This window comes from Pseudophryne corroboree, chromosome 8 (genome assembly GCF_028390025.1).
Source record: "Pseudophryne corroboree isolate aPseCor3 chromosome 8, aPseCor3.hap2, whole genome shotgun sequence".
NCBI lineage: Eukaryota > Metazoa > Chordata > Amphibia > Anura > Myobatrachidae > Pseudophryne > Pseudophryne corroboree.
Window position 1 is genome coordinate 259,174,300 of NC_086451.1, and position 22,073 is coordinate 259,196,372.

At 45.0% G+C, this 22,073-nt stretch overlaps 1 protein-coding gene across 4 annotated transcripts in view; it reads left to right on the forward strand.

The window, feature by feature from the left end:
* Nucleotides 1-20,747, forward strand: part of LOC134948915 (ligand of Numb protein X 2-like) — a 136,211-nt gene extending 115,464 nt beyond the window's left edge. For all 4 annotated transcript variants that reach the window (XM_063937193.1, XM_063937196.1, XM_063937195.1 and 1 more), the window contains one exon: nucleotides 19,563-20,747. In XM_063937193.1, the coding sequence (XP_063793263.1) occupies nucleotides 19,563-19,698 (136 nt within the window). In that variant the 3' untranslated portion in view covers nucleotides 19,699-20,747. The remainder of the gene's footprint in view (nucleotides 1-19,562) is intronic.
* The last annotated feature ends 1,326 nt before the right edge of the window (nucleotides 20,748-22,073 follow it).

A 22,073-nucleotide genomic window follows, 5' to 3' on the forward strand; every position in this document is an offset into this window, starting at 1 on the left:
TTGAATCTGTGCCCGGACGAGCTGGGTGCTGTTTAGTGAGCTCTCCTGAGCTTGCTATAAGAAAGTATTTTGTTAGGTTTTTTTATTTTCAGGGAGCTCTGCTGGCAACAGACTCCCTGCATCGTGGGACTGAGGGGAGAGAATCAGCCCTACTCCCTGCAGATAGGTCCTGCTTCTTAGGCTACTGGACACCATTAGCTCCAGAGGGATCGTACACAGGATCTCACCCTCGTCGTCCGATCCCGGAGCCGCGCCGCCGTCCCCCTCGCAGAGCCGGAAGACAGAAGCCGGGTGAAAGAAGCAAGAAGACTTCGAAATCGGCGGCAGAAGACTCCAGTCTTCACTGAGGTAGCGCACAACACTGCAGCTGTGCACCATTGCTCCCACACTACACCCACATACTCCGGTCACTGTAAGGGCGCAGGGGGGGGGACGCCCTGGGCAGCAATTAGAGACCTCTTTGGCAAAAGTTTGCATATATACAGTTGGGCACTGTATATATGTATGAGCCCCCGCCAAAAATTGTACATGAAAGCGGGACAGAAGCCCGCCGTCGAGGGGGCGGGGCTTCTTCCTCAGCACTCACCAGCGCCATGTTTTTCTCCACAGCACCGCTGAGAGGAAGCTCCCCAGCCTCTCCCCTGCAGTTACACGGTAGAAGAGGGTAAAAAGAGAGGGGGGGGGCACATAATTAGGCGCAAAAATCAATATAAACAGCAGCTACTGGGTTAACATTAAGTTACTGTGTTATTCCTGGGTTAATAGCGCTGGGGTGTGTGCTGGCATACTCTCTCTCTATCTCTCCAAAGGGCCTTATGGGGGAATTGTCTTCAGATGAGCATTCCCTGAGTGTGTGGTGTGTCGGTACGTGTGTGTCGACATGTCTGAGGTAAAAGGCTCCCCTAAGGAGGAGATGGAGCAAATATGTGTGAGAGAGGGTGTCTCAGTCGACAACGCCGACACCTGTTTGGATATGTGTAATTAAGTGCTAAGGTGAATTTATTGCACAAAAGAGTAGAGAACAGACAGGGAATCTACCCATGTCTGTCCCTATGTCGCAGAGACCTTCAGAGTCTCTCAATGATCACTATCCAAAATAATAGACACTGATATCGACACGGAGTCTGACTCCAGTGTCGACTACGATAATGCAAAGTTACAGCCAAAATGGCAGAAAAGTATTCAATATATGATTATTGTAATAAAAGATGATTTGCATATCACTGATGACTCATCTGTCCCTGACACAAGGGTACACATGTTTAAGGGGAAGAAAGCTAAGGTAAATTTCCCTCCTCTCATGATGAAAAAGAGCGGGAATCTCCAGACAAGAGACTGCAGTTTCCCACAAAGAATTCTCAGGGAGTATCCTTTCCCTACTAGGGCCAGGATACGATGGGAATCTTCCCCTAGGGTGTCACGTTTGCCCAAAAGGTAGCCCTGACGTAACAGCTGTCAAAGTCAGAAAAATATCATGATGCACACTGCCATATTTGCACCTCATACGTGTCCCCGCTGCGCATGCGTACGCTCTCCCGTGCGTGCGCATACTCGCTGTTGCGTGCACCCGCAGGCGCACGGTATGCGCATTTACGGTAGAGTTTATGTGCGCCTAGCGTGCGACTCGATCGTTACATATTTTTACCATATAATGTATTTTGTAGATTATGGTCCCTTTGATAGAATCTGAAAGTTTAGTTAATATAGCATGTTCACAGACAAAGAGATCCCTCTTTGTTTGATACGAAGGGTCAGACAGAGGTTATACAGTGGTGTTTAGTATCCATCGGAAGAGTATTTAATTAGCAATATTCCGGTGTTGGTTTGAAGCGGATAACTCGCTCGTGTGAATAGTTATGGACATAAGAAGTTTATGGACTTTTACTATATTTGCACTTTATTATCCATGCGGCGGGAAACCTAGTTTCCCACCCACCTGAGCAGTTAGGAATAGTCACAGCCCACCTGTATGAATCAACCTAAGACCTTTTGTTATAATGCGAAGAGGAATTCCTGTGTCCAATGAACAATAAGAATATAGGGACCATTGTACTGTATTGTGTGTAGTGTATAAAAGGACAAGCCGATCAGGGCCAGCTCTATTCTCTTCAACGGTTCTCATCACTGATAATCGGGAGCTGGATATTCAGGAGGCGCATGCGATTGTTACCCTTTGTGCGTAAGTTTCTCTGCAATCATATTGTCTTTGTTTATTGTTATAAGCCATTCTCTCCTCTCTCTCTCTCTCTCTCTCTCTCTCTCTCTCTCTCTCTCTCTCTCTCTCTCTCTCTCTCTCTCTCACTCCCTCCCCCTTTAAAAGTGATTGTATCTTTATTGTATTTTATGTGCAGTTATCTGGTTAGGAATTCTATGTTATTTTGGTAGTGTATAACTTGTATTGTATTATTCTTTTTGAACGTTCATTCATTTCCTTAAAAGGCGTTAGACCCTTAGACCGGTATTGTGTGTGTTCATTATATTGCAGTGGGTAATAGGAGCGTCTCTATCGCTCAAACAGCTTTAGTGTAAACAAGGTTAAGCAGCGTTATATCGCTACAGTGTTTCAGTACAAGGTTTACAGTATAAGAATATCATTTCTGTGTGTTACATTCAAGGTCTACTGATTGTTATCTTGTGAGCGTCTGCGCCGCTCGTGATCTCCTCGTGGTCTCGAGCGTCCGCTACGCTGATAGCGTAGCATTACGGTAGTCGCTTACCTATAGTGTGCCCGATACCAACAGCGTATTCTCGCGAGCGTTTGTGTCGCTCGAGCGGCTCGCTCCCGATACAGCGTCCGCTACGCTAAGAGCGTACCCTTACGGTACCTCGTGCGCCAATTGCGTACTGTGTCTCTTAACCTCTTTATAGTGTGTTATATAGGATAAATATTAGGCTTTATCAATTGGCGGCTCGTCCGTCCTTCACATATCTGCACTAGGTAATTTCAGCAGACATTATCGATCAGCAAAGGGCGGGAGGTAATATTCCTCATAGTGCTGACCCGATAAGCGTCTGCTTCGCTTAGTAAAGGGTGCTGAAGGAATCCGGAACCGGAGGTAAGAACAATACGCTAGTGTCTTTTAAAACTGTTTTTTTTTTCTCTGTTCTGTCTTGCGTACGCACGCACGCATACATCTGCATTTCTTTTCATTTGTGTATTTTCATATCACTCTCCTGTTTGCCATTTCACAATTGTTAACGGGCTAAGAAAGATTTGTTGCTATCAGTAGTTAAAGAGTAAAGGTAATACATTTAAGGGGTAATTTGTAAAGCACGCACACAGCTTTGCCTAAAGATACAAGGAGAGATCTGTGTGGTGCTCGGTAGATGATCGAGGATCACCTACATTGATAAACGTGTTAATTGTGTTACGGTGGATATCTGCCTTGCGTACACGTGTTTCTAACAAAAGGGTTGGACTAGTGTACGCAACGTAAAGGCCGACGCACGCGGCGTATATTACGCAACGGAGTGTCCGGGTACGCCCACGTAACTCAAATCACACGATAGTATTATTTTAACAGGCGAAAAGGTGGCAACGCGATAAATAGCGCAAGTCAATTTTAGTGTCCGAAATCTAAAACTAATAGATCCTTCTCTAAATTTACGACACATCTGGTCTAAAGGAAAGAAATTTCTGCGCAGAAATAGAAACAAAAGTAAAGTGTACATGTGGTGAGTGAGTGTTTGCATATATATGTTTTTACAATTTTTGGGTTGAACCACAAGAAGTCGAGTTCTCGTGAGGTGCATACATGTAAGTGACGTGCATGGTGGCTAGGGAGGCATCCCTTGTTAAACATTAAAAAAAGAGCATTAGAGTATAGCAGACCAGAAGGTCTACTGTAGAACAGACCAGGAGGTCATACAGACCAGGTGGTCTAGGTACAGCAGACTAAGAAGTCTGCTATAGATAGAAAGAGCACAACCCAGGGGGTTGGTGCAAAACCCATATAGGCCATTGAAGCTCAGGCTGAAGGAATTCGCAGCCATAATTTTCGATTCCACTGGTCGCTCCGCACATAAGATTAGTTGCTTATGTGCAGACTGATTGTACCGCACGTAATTATGTGCATTAGTTAGTAATTTGACCCAGTACCATTTGTGTACGAAAGGGGTCATAAACGCTATTTGTACATTCTAACGTGATTTGTGTTATTTTTTTTATTTTAAGGGAGGTTCGCCAGTCACTTGGGAACTATCCAGCAACCAATAGTTACTGAAAAGAGTAAGTGCTCTTCGGATCACCCTCACATGTTTCAGTAAATAGAGGTTCAGGTCGCAGGGGCCCTGGGTCGAGTACGCCAGCGCTAAGGCAGTGTGTGGGCATATTGGTCGGCGTGGGCGAGTGAGTGGGGTACTCGGTAAACCGCCACCGTCGGCCTATCTTGAACATCTTGGTTTTTGTAAGGGTTCGCTGAAGACCCTGATTGAAGGTCAGAGGTAGTGAAAGCAACACCTGCAAGTTATGGGGGCCAGTTGTTCAGGTAGGGGGCGATCAACCTCGGTTCGGGTTGATTCAGTAAACCGACCAATCGGGTCGGCAAGGTATGTAATGTGTGAAAAATACGGTTCACACACACAGGTTTTATGTGATGAATGGGAAAGAATGACTGTACATGACGGGGAGAAGTTCCCAAGAGTAGGCAGCTTTAGCCCAGATGTGTTACTAAATCTAAGGAGAAGGATATGTCTCATTAAATCAGCAAAGAGACGGATCAAACATTATGGTTGTTTAAAGTTATGGCAAAAGGAAAGTGAAATACAACGAAACTTAACTTACATATCTGACTCTCATCTTGGGAGGAGAGACATGGCAATGGAGAGGATTATGGTTGCAGAGAATGGCGCAATAGGGTACGATAAAAATGCACTTAGTAACTGTATTAAGAATGAAAATAACAAATGTAATAATGTTTATGAAAATGAAAGTGTAAAAATTACAAATGTTAACCTGTGCAAGTCGCACCCCATGTTAAACTTCCCTCAGGACTACAAGCAAGAACGTGAGTCCAGCACGATGTCGGCACCTTTTCCAGCAGCCATCACACAAGACATCCAGGTGGACGCGACCAAATCGGTAAAGGCAGTAATCAAACCCCCTAACGGAGGATCAGGTGAGGTCGTGTCCACAGGTACGTACAATGTTATATATCACACACAAACAAATGTACCCCATATTGTAAGACCAACACAAGGTGATGTAATTGAATTTAGTCCTGTCAGGGTGATCACAGTCCCCAATGGGAAGACTGACGATCAGGGAATCATTCCCGTCAAGGACGGTGCAATGCGCCGTCCCTGGTCCCGGACAGAATTGAGATCAATCATGTCTGAATTCCCTGATCCCAGGGAAGATTTAGTTGCATGTCAGAGATTTATTAAAGAACTAGGAAACTCAACAGAACCCACCAACAAAGATTTGCGGACAGTGCTGAGGGCATGTTTGCCCTCCAGTGTTGAATCTGCTAAATTTATTGCTGATTGTAAATTAGACACAGAGGTACCTTGTACGGAGGAACACAATCAGGAATGTATTAAGCAGATCAACCGACAGTTAGAAATATATTTCCCAGCCATTGTCGAGTGGAACAAAATCTTCTCCATAAGACAAAGCAAAGGTGAAAGTACTTCTAATTATTTCCACCGGGCATTGCACGACATGACTAGGTATACAGGTATAGAAAACATCGAAACAAGTGCACCGCACAGAGAAGTGGTAGTATCTGTGCTAATGGATGGTTTAAAGGAAGTGTTGAGAGCAAGGATACAGATCACCAATCCATACTGGAGAGATAAATCAGTAGCTGCATTAAGGGACTCTGCTGTTGGGCATGAGCAAAGCATCAGCAAGCACAGGGAAACAAAGAAGCCCCAGATTCCGGAGGGTAAGTCAAAGGTGAAAAGCTGTTACAACTGCTTAAGAGAAGGTCATGTTGCACGAGATTGTAGGTCTAAGAACACACACAAGGTATATACACCCCCTAGACAACGACATGACCATAATAGTCAAAGAACCAGAAAAACACAGGAAGAGCGGTTGATGGCGATGGGCATCCAAGCATTAGAGGAGACATCAAATCAACCAAAACCCCAGGCCATTGGCACATGGAGGAAATCAAGGATTTGTTATCGTTGTAAAAGAGAAGGGCATTATGCCAGCAACTGTAACAGCCCACATAAAGTCAGACCCCCTAGACAAAGAAATGAGTAAAGTTATGACACACCAAATTGTAATCAGGGATCAGATAGGAAGAATTTTGGCCCACACCCATGATATGTAGTCAGGAAAGGTGATCACTAGGACAGATGGTAAGCCTGAGGTTATTGTTAACAAGTTGGGAGGTCATTCCTTGAGGACACAGGAATGACCGGGTAAAATTTGTAATGTATCTGTGAAATGATTTCTTTTTCCCATCTCTGACAGTCATCGGCAGGACTCAAACATTGCATAGCTACTTGGTCCTTGCAGAAGTCTACCAAACCCCAGCATGACCTACCCGCGTCAATGTATCCTGGCCAGATACAAAGGGTGGAGTATGGAGGTGCTGGTGGGAGGGACTGCGCAAGGATACCATTGGACATGTAGATATGACAGCCTGATGAACAATGTTTTAAAATGTTTGAAAAATGTTTTTCCCTGTTGTTGTTTATTGTTGGTTTATGTAATATATATGTATATGAATTGTTCTCTTTCTCTTTTGTTTTTTTTGTTTTCTCTCTTCTCATTCATGTTTTCATGTTTTAAAGATGGTATGTCACACATCAGTTAGACAAATGGTAATGCAAGATTTTTGCTCCTTACAGAAAGATCGCTGGTTTGGAAGAAATATTGTATCACCGGAGTGTTCGGTTGGAAGACTGAGAGACAGCACCTTTGAGATGACAGCAGAACAAGAAGAACAACAAGACTAGAGAACTAATTATCGTAACAAGTTTCTCTCCCCCTCAAATTTTTATTCTGTACCCCCATTACAAATTTCTCCTTTTCTCCTCCTGTAAGATGGACTTGCCCCAAGAGACTGTGATATGGATTTTCATGTTGACCCTGATGTTGACCAGAGCAGTCTGTTTCGGTGAGAGTACCAGTGAGGTCGAGAAAGGATCCAGAAGGGTTTCTGATGACTAGGACGGAGGTGTAAATTTCCAATAGCAACACAATCGCCAAGCAAAGGCGAGTACCGGAAACGATCTAGCAGCCATGTTATTTGTAAACATTGTGAAGGATTGTTAGCTGAAAAGAGAACTGTATCTGTAGACTCTGTGACAGTGTAGTAGAGGATGGGTGCATCAAGAAATGTCAGTCCAGTTTTAATATCCACATGGACCAGCATCCATTGAGTGACTATCACTCCTTAGTGGGTAAAGTGTTAAATCAGACAGATTGTTGGGTATGCTCTCAAGTACCTCAAGGCCATAGTAAATCAGGCTTAGTACCATTCCCTTTAATGGTAGGGGAGGTACTTGAGCTAAGTGGTGGGAGGCCGGTGGACAGGAGATTTAATATCTCCAGTCCTCCTAGTTTGAAGCTCCACCAATATCATGTGGATAGATCCCTAGTATGTTTTAACATTTCCAATCCCCGAAAGCCGGGAAATTGGGAAGTGTCATGGAATAACCAAACCATGACCTTTTCATACAGAGCCGATAGAATGCCAACAGATACAGAACTCATACGCCACATAGCCGGTAGTGGAAAATATTTCCGATATAGGTATACCCCAGGAAGTAGGACCATGAGAGTTGGAGAGGTATCACCAGGATACTGTACACATATCGTACAAATTGATACGTGTACTAAACAGATGGGAGAATTAGGGTTAGGAAATTTCATATGGAAAATGTGTAATATGGTTATGTCCTACTCCGTCCCATATGTTCTCCCCGATGATGCATATTTCATATGCTGGAGGAAGGCGTATAAGTGGCTTGCCCCAAACTCTGAAGGATTGTGTTATATTGGAAAAGTACTGCCTGAGGTAATGACTGTACAGCATACAAAAATGAAAGATATTCACCGTGTTGCCCAAGCTCCTTATACTCATACTCATTACGAGCACATCGTTAAACGTCATCTAATAGAAAGAACAGAGCATCCGGCCTCTGACCTGATCCATGAATCCACCGGGATTCAGGTTCTACTCGCGTTAGACATCACTCGCACCGCCAGAGGAGTGTTGAACTATAAATACATATCTGTGCTTGCAAATTTATTAGACAATATCACTGAAATGTATGATGACACATTCAGGTATACTGGAAGGGAGCTCCAAGCTTATAAAACAGAACTGGTTCAGCATAGGATGATTCTCAATTATCTCACAGCTGTGACGGGTGGGTATTGTGTCACCCTAGCAACTCAGTATGGAATAAAGTGCTGCACGTATATCACAAACAGCACCGAGGACCCGGTCGAGGTCATAGACCAAAAGATGGACGACATTCTCCAATTAAAATGGGAGTTCCGAAGGAAACACAATCTCACCCTTGCTGCTGTGGGTAATGAGCTGACCAGTTGGGTGTCATGGTTGAACCCGCGAAATTGGTTCTCCGGTTTAGGAGAATGGGCTCAAGGAGTTATAATGGATGTAGGGAAGTTTCTTCTATGTATCTTGGGTGTTGTCATATCGATTGGCTTGATATTTAGATGCGTTCAGGCTTTAACGAAGTGTAAACAAAGTACTAAAGTAATGAGTCTAAGGAGTGAGAACATTGTAATTCCAATGGATTTGATTTACGACCCAACGATAGAGACACTGTTGTGATGAAAATGCGATTCTACGGTCCGTTTCTCTCACCCGTTTCTCCTTTGTTTTTCCCCAAGGTAAAAAGACCCACTTGGAAGAAGAAGTTTGACAACCTTGTATACAGACAACAGATGGACTAAAGAAGAAGTTTGACAACCTTGTACACAGACAAACAGATGGACCATGCCATAGACCCCCAGTTTCCCTAGAAATTTTAAATTTACGCTAGCCCAATTTTTTTTGTAAGTCTATGGACATTGACAAGGCTTTTTGCATACCGTTAATAGCAAAAGCCCAAAGGAGACTTCAGACAAGACTTCAGACAAGACTTAAACCAACAAATGCATATTAACCTCACATAGAATACCACTGCATTTACCATAATTGTTTCTTATCTTCATCTCTACAACCTTCAGGTAATGACACACATAATCGATAGGGAATACAGGCACAGATATCAGCAATCACATATCCCCCATTCATGTATCATCAACTAAAATGTGCTCCCCCATTTTGTTGCAACCAAAAGCCGAAGAGAGCTCGGTAAAGTTTGACAGCCCATCCACAGACCCGTACCACGGAATAAGAAGGAATTCAAATGTATACTTCGCAATACCTCGAAGCTTGATTTAAAACACGTACGGCACGATGATACATGACCCCCCAAACATGGATTCATACACACATGCTTCTGCTATCTCACTAGGTCATACCCGTTTCCTACCTTCTCCTCTCCTCCCCTACCCAACCATAGAAATGTATTTACACATGACATATATTTTCTCTTTTTGAAATGTTTTAGAAAGTGGCAGTTATTGGTGACTGCCAAAGGGTGGACTGTCAAAGTCAGAAAAATATCATGATGCACACTGCCATATTTGCACCTCATACGTGTCCCCGCTGCGCATGCGTACGCTCTCCCGTGCGTGCGCATACTCGCTGTTGCGTGCACCCGCAGGCGCACGGTATGCGCATTTACGGTAGAGTTTATGTGCGCCTAGCGTGCGACTCGATCGTTACATATTTTTACCATATAATGTATTTTGTAGATTATGGTCCCTTTGATAGAATCTGAAAGTTTAGTTAATATAGCATGTTCACAGACAAAGAGATCCCTCTTTGTTTGATACGAAGGGTCAGACAGAGGTTATACAGTGGTGTTTAGTATCCATCGGAAGAGTATTTAATTAGCAATATTCCGGTGTTGGTTTGAAGCGGATAACTCGCTCGTGCGAATAGTTATGGACATAAGAAGTTTATGGACTTTTACTATATTTGCACTTTATTATCCATGCGGCGGGAAACCTAGTTTCCCACCCACCTGAGCAGTTAGGAATAGTCACAGCCCACCTGTATGAATCAACCTATGACCTTTTGTTATAATGCGAAGAGGAATTCCTGTGTCCAATGAACAATAAGAATATAGGGACCATTGTACTGTATTGTGTGTAGTGTATAAAAGGACAAGCCGATCTGGGCCAGCTCTATTCTCTTCAACGGTTCTCATCACTGATAATCGGGAGCTGGATATCCAGGAGGCGCATGCGATTGTTACCCTTTGTGCGTAAGTTTCTCTGCAATCATATTGTCTTTGTTTATTATTATAAGCCATTCTCTCCTTCTCTCTCTCTCTCTCTCTCTCTCTCTCTCACTCCCTCTCTCTCTCCCTCCCCCTTTAAAAGTGATTGTATCTTTATTGTATTTTATGTGCAGTTATCTGGTTAGGAATTCTATGTTATTTTGGTAGTGTATAACTTGTATTGTATTATTCTTTTTGAACGTTCATTCATTTCCTTAAAAGGCGTTAGACCCTTAGACCGGTATTGTGTGTGTTCATTATATTGCAGTGGGTAATAGGAGCGTCTCTATCGCTCAAACAGCTTTAGTGTAAACAAGGTTAAGCAGCGTTATATCGCTACAGTGTTTCAGTACAAGGTTTACAGTATAAGAATATCATTTCTGTGTGTTACATTCAAGGTCTACTGATTGTTATCTTGTGAGCGTCTGCGCCGCTCGTGATCACCTCGTGGTCTCGAGCGTCCGCTACGCTGATAGCGTAGCATTACGGTAGTCGCTTACCTATAGTGTGCCCGATACCAACAGCGTATTCTCGCGAGCGTTTGTGTCGCTCGAGCGGCTCGCTCCCGATACAGCGTCCGCTACGCTAAGAGCGTACCCTTACGGTACCTTGTGCGCCAATTGCGTACTGTGTCTCTTAACCTCTTTATAGTGTGTTATATAGGATAAATATTAGGCTTTATCACAGCTATCCTCAGGGATCCTGCAGATAGCGTGCGCATTCTGGTACACTACTCAGACCGGCGATTGTGTCGGCATGGGTTTATAGCTCTGTGGCAGCGTGGACAGGTACCTTATCAGCAGAGATTGAGACCCTAGTATGTATGTGTATATATATATATATATATATATATATATATATAATATATATATAGAGAGAGAGAGAGAGAGAGAGTTTTTCATGGACAAGGCCCAAGAGGTGACTCAAATCACTGGATTAACTAGACCAAGTGCTTTTGACCCTCAGTCCACCAATCCAAGCATACGCACATTTCTTCGGTTAACCGACAGCGATATGCAAGCCAACACTGCACAGCCACGTTACAACAACCTCTCTTCTGAACAGAGGGATGCATTGAAGAGTCTAATCAACAATGAGCACATAGTTATTCGACAAGCCGATAAGGGCGGTGCCGTGGTTGTGCAGGATTGGCATAAGTATAACACTGAAATACTTAGGCAATTGGCAGACTCCAAAGTATATGTTAAATGTAGGGGTAATCCTATGTTACAAATTAAAAAATCAGTTGATACTACCATCACTCAAGCTGTGGTGTGTGGATGGTTGGACCAGAAGATTGCTGGCTACTTAACTGTAGACAATCCGATATGTCCGATCATCTACACACTACCGAAGGTGCATAAATCAATGAGTGACCCTCCCGGTCGTCCGATCATTTCGGCGATGGGATCTGTTTTACAGCCACTAGCCATTTTCATTGATTCGTTTTTACAACCACTTGTCACCATGATGCCCAGTTACATCAGGGATACTACAGATTTGCTTGACAGAATTGCTTCACTTGGCCCAATACCTGATGATACATGGCTGATAACCATGGATATTCAGTCACTATATACAGTGATTCCCCACAAGGAAGGCCTTGATGCCATGCGGGAAGCTTTAATTATGGGGCCATATGATGGTCCCCCATCGGAATTTTTACTTGACCTCGCTGGGCTAGTATTAAAAAAGAACCATTTTTCTTATGGTAATGACTTCTACATACAATGCAGTGGTACTGCGATGGGGTCGAATTTGGCCCCATCGTACGCTAATCTGTACATGCACAAATATGAGTCCAATAATATTATACCTATGTTTGGGTCCAAGTGTCTATTTTTTGTCCGCTACATCGACGATGTGTTCATTATTTGGCTAGGGACCGACAATGAGATTCAAGAGATGGTTGACCACCTCCACAGCCTCGATAGCCCTATCCACTTCACCTATCACATCAACCGTGACAAGGTTGATTTTTTGGATGTGACTTTGTTTCGTCACAAAGGAAGATTAGCCTCGACCCTTTTTAGAAAAGAGACCGACAGAAATACACTTCTCCATGCCTCCAGTCACCACCCGGTCCACCTCAAGGAGAGTCTACCGATCTCGCAGTTTATGCGGGTGTTACGCAATAACACCCTACCAACAGACACCGAGCAGCAGATCAGTGCGATGGCAGAGAGATTCTATGAACGTGGCTACACCAAAAAAACAGTCGCAAGATGTCTCAAGAAAGCGAAGTACAGGCACTCCCACCCCAACGACCAAAGTGCCAAGGGTCCTATTAAGAGAATGATATTTGCATCCACTTATGATGTCGCTTCATCACAATCTGAGAAAGTGCTGCGGAAACATTGGCCAATTGTGGCCTCAGACCCAGTATTTAAGGGGTCTCATCTACAGCCACCACTGTGTGCATACAGACGAGGTAAAAATCTCAGACAACTGTTAATGCGCCCTACTTTACAGCCACTGGCAACCAATAAGACCTGGCTACCTGACAGCAAGAAAGGCTGTTATCGGTGCCCCAATTGCACCACTTGCCGATCAATGATGTCTGGTGCAAGTTTTGCACATCCGCATAGTGGTCGACAGATTATGATCCGTCAGCGGTTACATTGCACTATGGACCATGTAATTTATATCATTGTGTGTCCTTGCGGGTATTACTACGTTGGGATGACGACAAGGAACTTCCGTGATCGGATGGCCAACCATCGCACATCAATTCGAGCTGCATTGATCTCCAAGATGTCTGATAAACCGGTAGCACAACACTTCGTATCCAGAGGACATTCGATATCCAGTTTGAAGTGTATGTTGATCGATCATGTACCGAGACCTCCCCGTGGGGGCGACTGGGAAAGGCAACTACGTCAACGAGAAGCCAAATGGATCTATGAATTGGACACTCTAGCCCCCCGGGGGCTAAATGAGGCTAATCCATTCAACATTTTTCTTGGATAGGGCTATCGCTGAATTACTAAATAATTTTTTAAAACACACAGCGAACTCTTTCCGAGTTCACTGTGGTTTATTATGTGATGTTATGTATGTCTGTTTTTTTGTTTTATTTGTTTATGTGTTGGTTAGTACCCTGGATTGCTATTTGTGACATGGGTCACACTGCAGGTCCCAATATGAGCCACTTTGTGTCCTAGGATACATGTATACAATTATCATTGTTCCCCTTCCCCTGTTGTTGCCCTGTTGGGCGTGTTTATTCAGGGGATGGTGGTTGGGCCATCCGGTTAGTGTCCGGTGGCCCTACAGCCTTTATAAACCATTTGCTGTCTATCTTTCATTATGTGCTTTTTCAGTCATTTTTACAACTAAAATCAGATCTGAGATCTATATTCATCTTTTTATTTTTTGTTAACATTTATTATTTGTATACTATGTTCCGGGGATTACCATGTGAGTTTATTCCATTATATGTTAGCTCTAAGTTACTGCATTCGCGCCGGGCTTTGATTATAAGCAGCCCTCATGACAACTTTCTGTGTTTTAGTTTGGTATCTGAGCGACGGCTAACAGCCGCACTGCGCCTTCCCGAAGTTCCGGTCACGTGGTTGCGCTCCACGGCGGTGGAACGCACAGTGCTTCCGGTATTGTACCGGCTGGGCGTGCGTTCCACGGCCAATGGAACGCATGCTACTTCCGGTTTCGCGGCAATTTGCCGCGATTAGCCGCTATCTGCATTAGGATGTTGTAGTTTTCCTCCTCTACACCACATTCTATTATGGCTCATTTATTTGAGTAACAAGGCTGTCTGTTATCCAGTTCATTAGGTTGGTTGCCAGGTGTATTTCATTAGTATGGTCATTTCCTGTTGGCTAATTGATGGGCGGGACCTGTGTGTGGTCCTTTGCTACATAAGCAATCCTGGGTGCAGTGTGTGGTATGGGCTGCTGGGTATGCACCTGTTGTTTTTCTGTCTGTCTTGAAGAAGGCTCGATGGGAGCCGAAACGTCGACACTATATGCTGTTATGCTGACTGTCTCCATGTGAGACACACCTGTGAGTGGCAATAAATTCTTCTATTTTCAAGGAAAAGTGGTGAGTGCCTGTACTCTTTTTGGATATATTTTGGACTTCTCTGGAGCCCCTTATGGAGCACCGCCTATGTTGTGGACTGTAGCAGTGAGAGTGGACTTATCTGGATATATAGAGAGAGAGATATATATATTAAAGATGCTGTCTTAAGAGAGAGAGATATATATATATATATATATATATATATATATATATATATATGAAACATGCCCAAAGAGACATGAGTCTACTGGGTCCTAGAGTCAAAGCTATGTCGATTTCTGCTTGATGTGTCCTGTAGAATATGCAATGGACAGATGATGCCGACTTAAGAGGCATATGGAAGGCTGAGGATTGTGTGGAGAAGGGTTCTCGGACCTGGTCTCCACAGTTCTAGCTGGTAATTCTGATATTTTGCCTTATATTCCTGCACAGCCTAGGAAAGCACGACATTATCAAATGCAGCCTTTCGAACAAAGAAACAAGAAAGTCCGAGGTGCGTCCTTTCTTGCCAGAGGCAGGGGCAGAGGAAAGAAGCTGCACAACACAGCTAGTTCCCAGGAACAGAAGTCTTCACCGGCCTCTACAAGATCCACCGCATGTCGCTGGGGCTCCACAGGCGGAGCTAGGCCCGGTGGGGGCACGCCTTCGTAAGTTCAGCCACAAGTGGGTTCACTCCCTGTTAGATCCCTGGGCAATAGATATTGTGTCTCAGGGATACAAGCTGGACTTTGAGGAGATGCCCCCTCACTGACGGCCCTGCCGGCTTCCCCCCACGAGAGGGAAACAGTGGTAACTGCAATTCACAAATTGTATCTTCAACAGGTGGTGGTCTCGGTTCCCCTCCTTCAACAAGGAGGGGGTTATTATTCGACCATGTTGTAGTCCCGAAACCGGACGGTTCGGTCAGACCCATATTGAATTTAAAATCCCTGAACATATACCTGAAAAGGTTCAAGTTCAAGATGGAATCGCTAAGAGCGGTCATTGCAAGCCTGAAAGGGGGAGATTTTATGGTGACTCTGGACATAAAGGATGCATACCTTCATGTCCCCATTTATCCACCTCATCAGGCGTACCTCAGAATTGCGGTACGGGATTGTCATTACCAATTTCAGAGGTTGCCGTTTGGTCTCTCCACGGCCCCGAGAATATTCACCAAGGTAATGGCGGAAATGATGGTGCTCCTGCGGAAGCAAGGTGTCCCTATTATCCCATACTAGGACGATCTCCTCATACAAGCGAGATCAAGAGAGCAGTTGCTGAACAGCGTATCACTTTCTCTGGAAGTGTAACGGCAACACGGCTGGATTCTATATATTCCAAAGTCGCAGTTGGTTCCTACAGCTCATCTGCCTCTCCTAGGCATGATCCTAGACACAGACCAGAAAAGGGTTTATCTCCCGATAGAGAGAGCTCAGGAGCTCATGACACTGGTCAGAAATCTATTAAAACCAAAACAGGTGTCAGTGCATCACTGCACTCGAGCCCTGGGAAGGATGGTGACATCATACGAGGCCATTCCCTTCGGCAGGTTCCATGCGAGGACCTTCCAATGGGACTTACTGGACAAGTGGTCCGGATCACATCTTCAGATGCATCGGTTAATCACCCTATCCCCCAGGGCCAGGGTGTCTCTCCTGTGGTGGCTGCAGAGTGCTCACCTTCTCGAAGGTCGCAGATTCGGCATTCAGGACTGGGTCCTGGTGACCACGGATGCAAGCCTCCGAGGGTGGGGGGCAGTCACACAGGGAAGAAATTTCCAAGGGCTGTGGTCAAGTCAGGAGACTTGCCTTCACATCAACATCCTGGAACTAAGGGCCATATACAACGCCCTACGTCAAGCGGAGTCCCTGCTTCGCGACCAACCGGTTCTGATTCAGTCAGACAACATCACCGCAGTGGCTCATGTAAACCGCCAAGGTGGCACAAGGAGCAGGGTGGCGATGGTAGAAGCCACCAGAATTCTTCGCTGGGCGGAGAATCACGTAAGCGCACTGTCAGCAGTGTTCATTCCAGGAGTGGACAACTGGGAAGCAGACTTCCTTAGCAGGCACGACCTCCACCCGGGAGAGTGGGAACTTCATCAAGAAGTCTTCACGCAGATTGCAAGTCGGTGGGAACTGCCACAGGTGGACATGATGGCATCCCGCCTCAACAAAAAGCTGCAGAGATATTGCGCCAGGTCAAGAGACCCTCAGGCGATAGCTGTGGACGCACTGGTGACACCGTGGGTGTTCCAGTCGGTTTATGTATTTCCTCCTCTTCCTCTCATACCCAAGGTGCTGAGAATCATAAGAAAAAGAGGAGTGAGAACAATACTCATTGTTCCGGATTGGCCAAGAAGGACTTGGTATCCAGATCTGCAAGAAATGCTCACAGAGGACCCGTGGCCTCTGCCTCTAAGACAGGACTGGTGCAACAGGGGCCCTGTCTGTTCCAAGACTTACCGCGGCTGCGTTTGACGGCATGGCGGTTGAACGCCGGATCCTAGCAGAAAAAGGCATTCCGGATGAGGTCATTCCTACGCTGATAGAGGCTAGGAAGGATGTGACGGCTCAACATTATCACTGTATATGGCGAAAATATGTGGCTTGGTGTGAGGCCAGGAAAGCCCCTACGGAGGAATTCCAGCTGGGCCGTTTCCTTCACTTCCTACAGTCGGGAGTGACTTTGGGCCTTAAATTGGGTTCCATTAAGGTTCAGATTTCGGCCTTATCCATTTTCTTTCAAAAAGAACTGGCTTCTCTGCCTGAAGTTCAGACGTTTGTAAAGGGAGTGCTGCATATTCAGCCCCCTTTTGTGCCTCCAGTGGCACCTTGGGATCTTAACGTGGTGTTGAGTTTCCTGAAATCACACTGGTTTGAACCACTCAGAACGGTGGAAGTAAAATATCTCACGTGGAAGGTGGTCATGCTATTAGCCTTGGCTTCGGCTAGGCGTGTGTCAGAATTGGCGGCTTTGTCACATAAAAGCCCTTATCTGGTTTTCCATGCGGATAGAGCAGAATTGCGGACCCACCCACAATTTCTGCCGAAAGTGGTTTCATCCTTTCATATAAACCAACCTATTGTTGTGCCTGTGGCTACTACTGACTTGGAGGATTCCGAGTCACTGGATGTGGTCAGGGCTTTGAAGGTTTATGTAGCCAGAACGGCTAAGGTCAGGAAAACAGAATCTTTGTTTATCCTGTATGCTTCCAACAAACTTGGGGCGCCTGCTTCAAAGCAAACTATTGCTCGCTGGATCTGTAACACGATTCAGCAGGCTCATTCTGCGGCTGGGTTGCCGTTGCCTTAATCAGTTAAGGCCCATTCCACAAGGAAGGTGGGCTCTTCTTGGGCGGCTGCCCGAGGGGTCTCGGCATTACAGCTTTGCCGAGCGGCTACTTGGTCAGGTTCAAACACCTTTGCAAAGTTCTACAAGTTTGATACCCTGGCTGAGGAGGACCTTGTGTTTGCTCATTCGGTGCTGCAGAGTCATCCGCACTCTCCCGCCCGTTTGGGAGCTTTGGTATAATCCCCATGGTCCTTACGGAGTCCCAGCATCCACTAGGACGTTAGAGAAAATAAGATTTTACTATTTCTCGTAGTCCGTAGTGGATGCTGGGCGCCCGTCCCAAGTGCGGACTTCTTCTGCAATGCTTGTATATAGTTATTGCTTAAATAAGGGTTATGTTATAGTTGCATCAGCGTTTATCTGATGCTCTGTGATTGTTCATACTGGGTAAAGTTATCACAAGTTATACGGTGTGGCTGGTATGAGTCTTACCCTGGATTCCCAAAATCCTTTCCTTGTACTGTCAGCTCTTCCGGGCACAGTTTCTCTAACTGAGGTCTGGAGGAGGGACATAGAGGGAGGAGCCAGAGCACACCAGAATCTAAATTCTTTCTTAAAGTGCCCATGTCTCCTGCTGAGCCCGTCTATTCCCCATGGTCCTTACGGAGTCCCCAGCATCCACTACGGACTACGAGAAATAGATTTACCGGTAAGTAAAATCTTATTTTTGCAAGTATGTATTAGTAGTATAGTGGATAATAGCGTCTTTGTCCCAGTGTATTTGAATAACCATTACTATAGTCATACAAATTTGGTGTCATTTTCAGATTATGGCCAAAAGAAGTGTTCTGAGTTGAGCCGTTTTCTTAGCATTGATTTATGGGTTCCTAAAACTCATTATTTCCCATAAATTAGCACACAGGGGGTCATTCTGACCCAATCGCAGGCTGCAGTTTATCGCAGTGGTGCGATCGGGTCAGTACTGCGCATGCGCCGGCGCCGTAGTGCGCCAGCACATGCCAGATGGACGAAGGCTGCCGTTGCCTAGCGATCGCCTCTGCCTGATTGACAGGCAGAGGCGGCCGCTGGGCGGGAGGGGGCTGGACGGCGGCGTTAAGCCACCATTTAGGGGGCGTGGTTTGGCCGTGGCAGGCGTGGCCGGACTGTTGGGGGGCGGGCCGCGACGGCTGCGTGATGTCACACGCAGCCGCTGCGACCCAGGCAGCGAAGAGGTTCTCCCGGCCAGCCGCAGGAGCTGTGCCGGACGGAAAGTACTCCTGAAATGCAAAAGCATCGCCGCTGTGCGATGCTTTTGCACTTCTGCAGGGATGGGGGGCTGACACTGACATGTGGGGCGTACTAGCCTTGTGCTGGGCGTCCCCCTGCATGTCTAAGTGCCTGATCGTAGCTGTGCTAAATTTAGCATAGCTACGATCAACTCTGAATGACCCCCACAGTTTCTTAATGCTGTAGCTCACCTATATAGCCACAGTGGGTGGTCTTCACTTTGCCGGTGGTCGGGCTCCAGACGACCAGCATACCTGCGCAGCAATCCCGACCACCGGCATACTGATAGTTCTTCTGCCTCTTGGGGGTCCACGACCCCCCTGGAGGTAGAATAGATAGCGTGACGCGCATAGCGCGCCAGCGAGCCCGCAAGGGGCTCATTTGCGCTCGCCCAGGTGTCTGTATGCCGGCGGTCGGGATTCCGGCGCCGGTATGCTGGTTGCCGGGAGCCCGACCGCCGGCATAACATACTACACCCGCCACAGTTTGTCATATGATTATTTTGTGACTTTTTTTATTATGTATTGGGTTTTGAATTTTATTTGTCAATTTTGTTTCCGTCTGAATGAGATGGGGTTGCTCAGCAGCCTGGAATTTTTGGAAATTACATTTAGTGTATGTCTTTTGTTTAGGTGCGGAGATGAGATTGTTGAAGTGAATGCTGTGTCTGCCATAGGAATGAGTAATGCAGAGCTGATCCCTATGCTGAAAGAGCAGAAGAACAGGGTCACCCTGACGGTGGTCTCTTGGCCCGGGAGTCTTGTGTGACTGTCGGAACGTGCACACTTTCTCTGAGCCTTTTGCAAGACCTCGTGGAATCAATAGAACTCTTGCAATTTCCTTATGAAGTAAAAAGTGTAATGTAATTGCTGATCTCTTTTATTCTTTCCAGGATTAGGGATTTAAAATGTAGATACTTTTATTATAAACTGAAAGCCTAAAATATTCGGCTCTAGCCTTGGGAGCTGATCGGTACAGCATTTTATACCACACTCCATTGTGGAGTAATAACAACAGTTATTGAGGGAAAACCGACCTGGTTCTGATATTCCCTCAGGGAGAATATTAGTCGCTGCTTTCTGGACAATACACAATATGATTTACCTAATGATCTTCTTTTATTTTAAAATGAAGTTTGCTGTTACATAGCATTGGTGTTTCACATTATCGTATATAATGTTGCCTTTTATATTGACATTACCTAAATCTAATCAAGGACCCTCTATTATATATTGGGGAAGTCAGTTTGTCCAGTATAGCTCTAATCAACTGATAACATACTGTATAATGCAAAATAGTAATTCAAATAATTACCAGCAACGGTAACGGTATCTTCTGGTCACACTAGAACACAACGTTCCATCTATAAATATACAGTGATTGTACACTGGATCATCTAATGGAAAATTCTTATGTTAAGGATATTTAAAATGACACTTGGCCAAATATCCTGTCATAATTCTTTCTCTAAACTGTAGATAAATGTAAATGCCTTGAATCCACTAGTTGGGTTAGTAACCTCGTGTGAGGACCCTCTGGCTTTGATTAGACTTTTTCTTTTATAAAGCTGTGAGTCTGATGGAGGCTGAATTCTCAAGTAACTGCATAATTTATGATATGAAGTAATAAAAGTTGCTAGTAAAAATGTAAGTTTTGCAAATTGTGAAGTCTGTAATTGTTTAATTAAAGTTATCAGCTGCAGACTGGTCCTGATTCACAAATACTCCGTTCTGGAAAAGTAAGTTAATAGATATCTGATTTTGTACAATTGTGAAATAAAGTATGCATAGAATGCTTCTACTTGTTTGTTTTTTAAATCAAGTCTTTTTATTGCAAAAGTTTTGCTAGTTTTAATAAAAGAAACACAAACATGATCAAAGTTCACTAAACAAATACCCAACTGAGAGAAAATCCCAAGTAGGGAAGCCAATCCCGGGATCGGGAACGGCGGGATTCTGGGCCAAAAATGCTGGGATTTCAATCCCGGGATTGGAGTCTCCAATCCCGGGATTCACGGGATTAGGTTGCGCATGCGCAGTTTTGCCGGGCAACGATGAGCACTATAGCACAGCACTGCCCGGCTATCAGCGAAGTATTTACATCTTAATCTGGCAGCCATGAACACACAATGACCGCGCTGGCGGAATTTCAAATGTAGCGCCAGCCGACAGTCAATCGGAGCTGGTGGATTGGCAGCCAATCAGGGAGGAGCCAGCAATGGCGGCTCTTGATTGGCTGCCGGACTGCCAGTTCTGACTACACCCACCCTCCCTTCCTGCTCCTTACATCCATTCTTCTGTTTTGCTCCCTACATCCTCCCTGCTCCCTACACCCACCCTCCCGCTGCTCCCTATAGGAATCCCGGGATTGAGCATTTTTCAATCCCGTATCGGTATTGAAAAAATGGCCCGGGATTGGCCCAAGGTATCCATCAAAAACAATGTATTTGGCTATACATAACAATAGCCAAATACACAGGGGCGGATTGGCTTTAGTGTTCACAGGGAAGACTCCTGGGGGTGTGCTGGTTCACCATTCACCATTAATTTAATCCTGTATGTCAGCTGGGCGAGTGTAGGTGGGCAGATAGTACAGGTAAGGGACAATGGCGCTGCTGCTGACCATCTGAGGCCACTTCTACAAATTTTAACATTTTTAGTTCCTAATCCGCCCCTGGTCACACAGTCTCACTTACAACGGTAATGATCCAAAGCACTGACTGCAATTAAAGCAAACAAAAGTACAGTGTAACTGGTAAAGTTATTACTATATCCCTATAGGTACTTTACAAAATCTGTAAAAAATCCTTCAGTCTGCAGCACAAATCTTTGTGACCATATTTTCTTATTTGTAAATATTTTTTTCTATATGCACAAGTAAAGTGTCTATAAAACAATGTCATTGACCACGGCCATCCATTTACACCAACAAGGGGTTTCTTGCCATCTACATCCTTTCTATGATGATCTTGTCAATATACTAGATTAAATATATATTTCAATCTACTTCTATTCCATCTCTCCGCCAGTTGTATCCCAAATATAGCCTGGAACTCAAAAAATGAGGGTACAATTTCAAAGCAATACTTATGATGTTCCTCTGAATCTGTTCGTTTTTCTTTTGTTCTCTTCACCTGATATCAC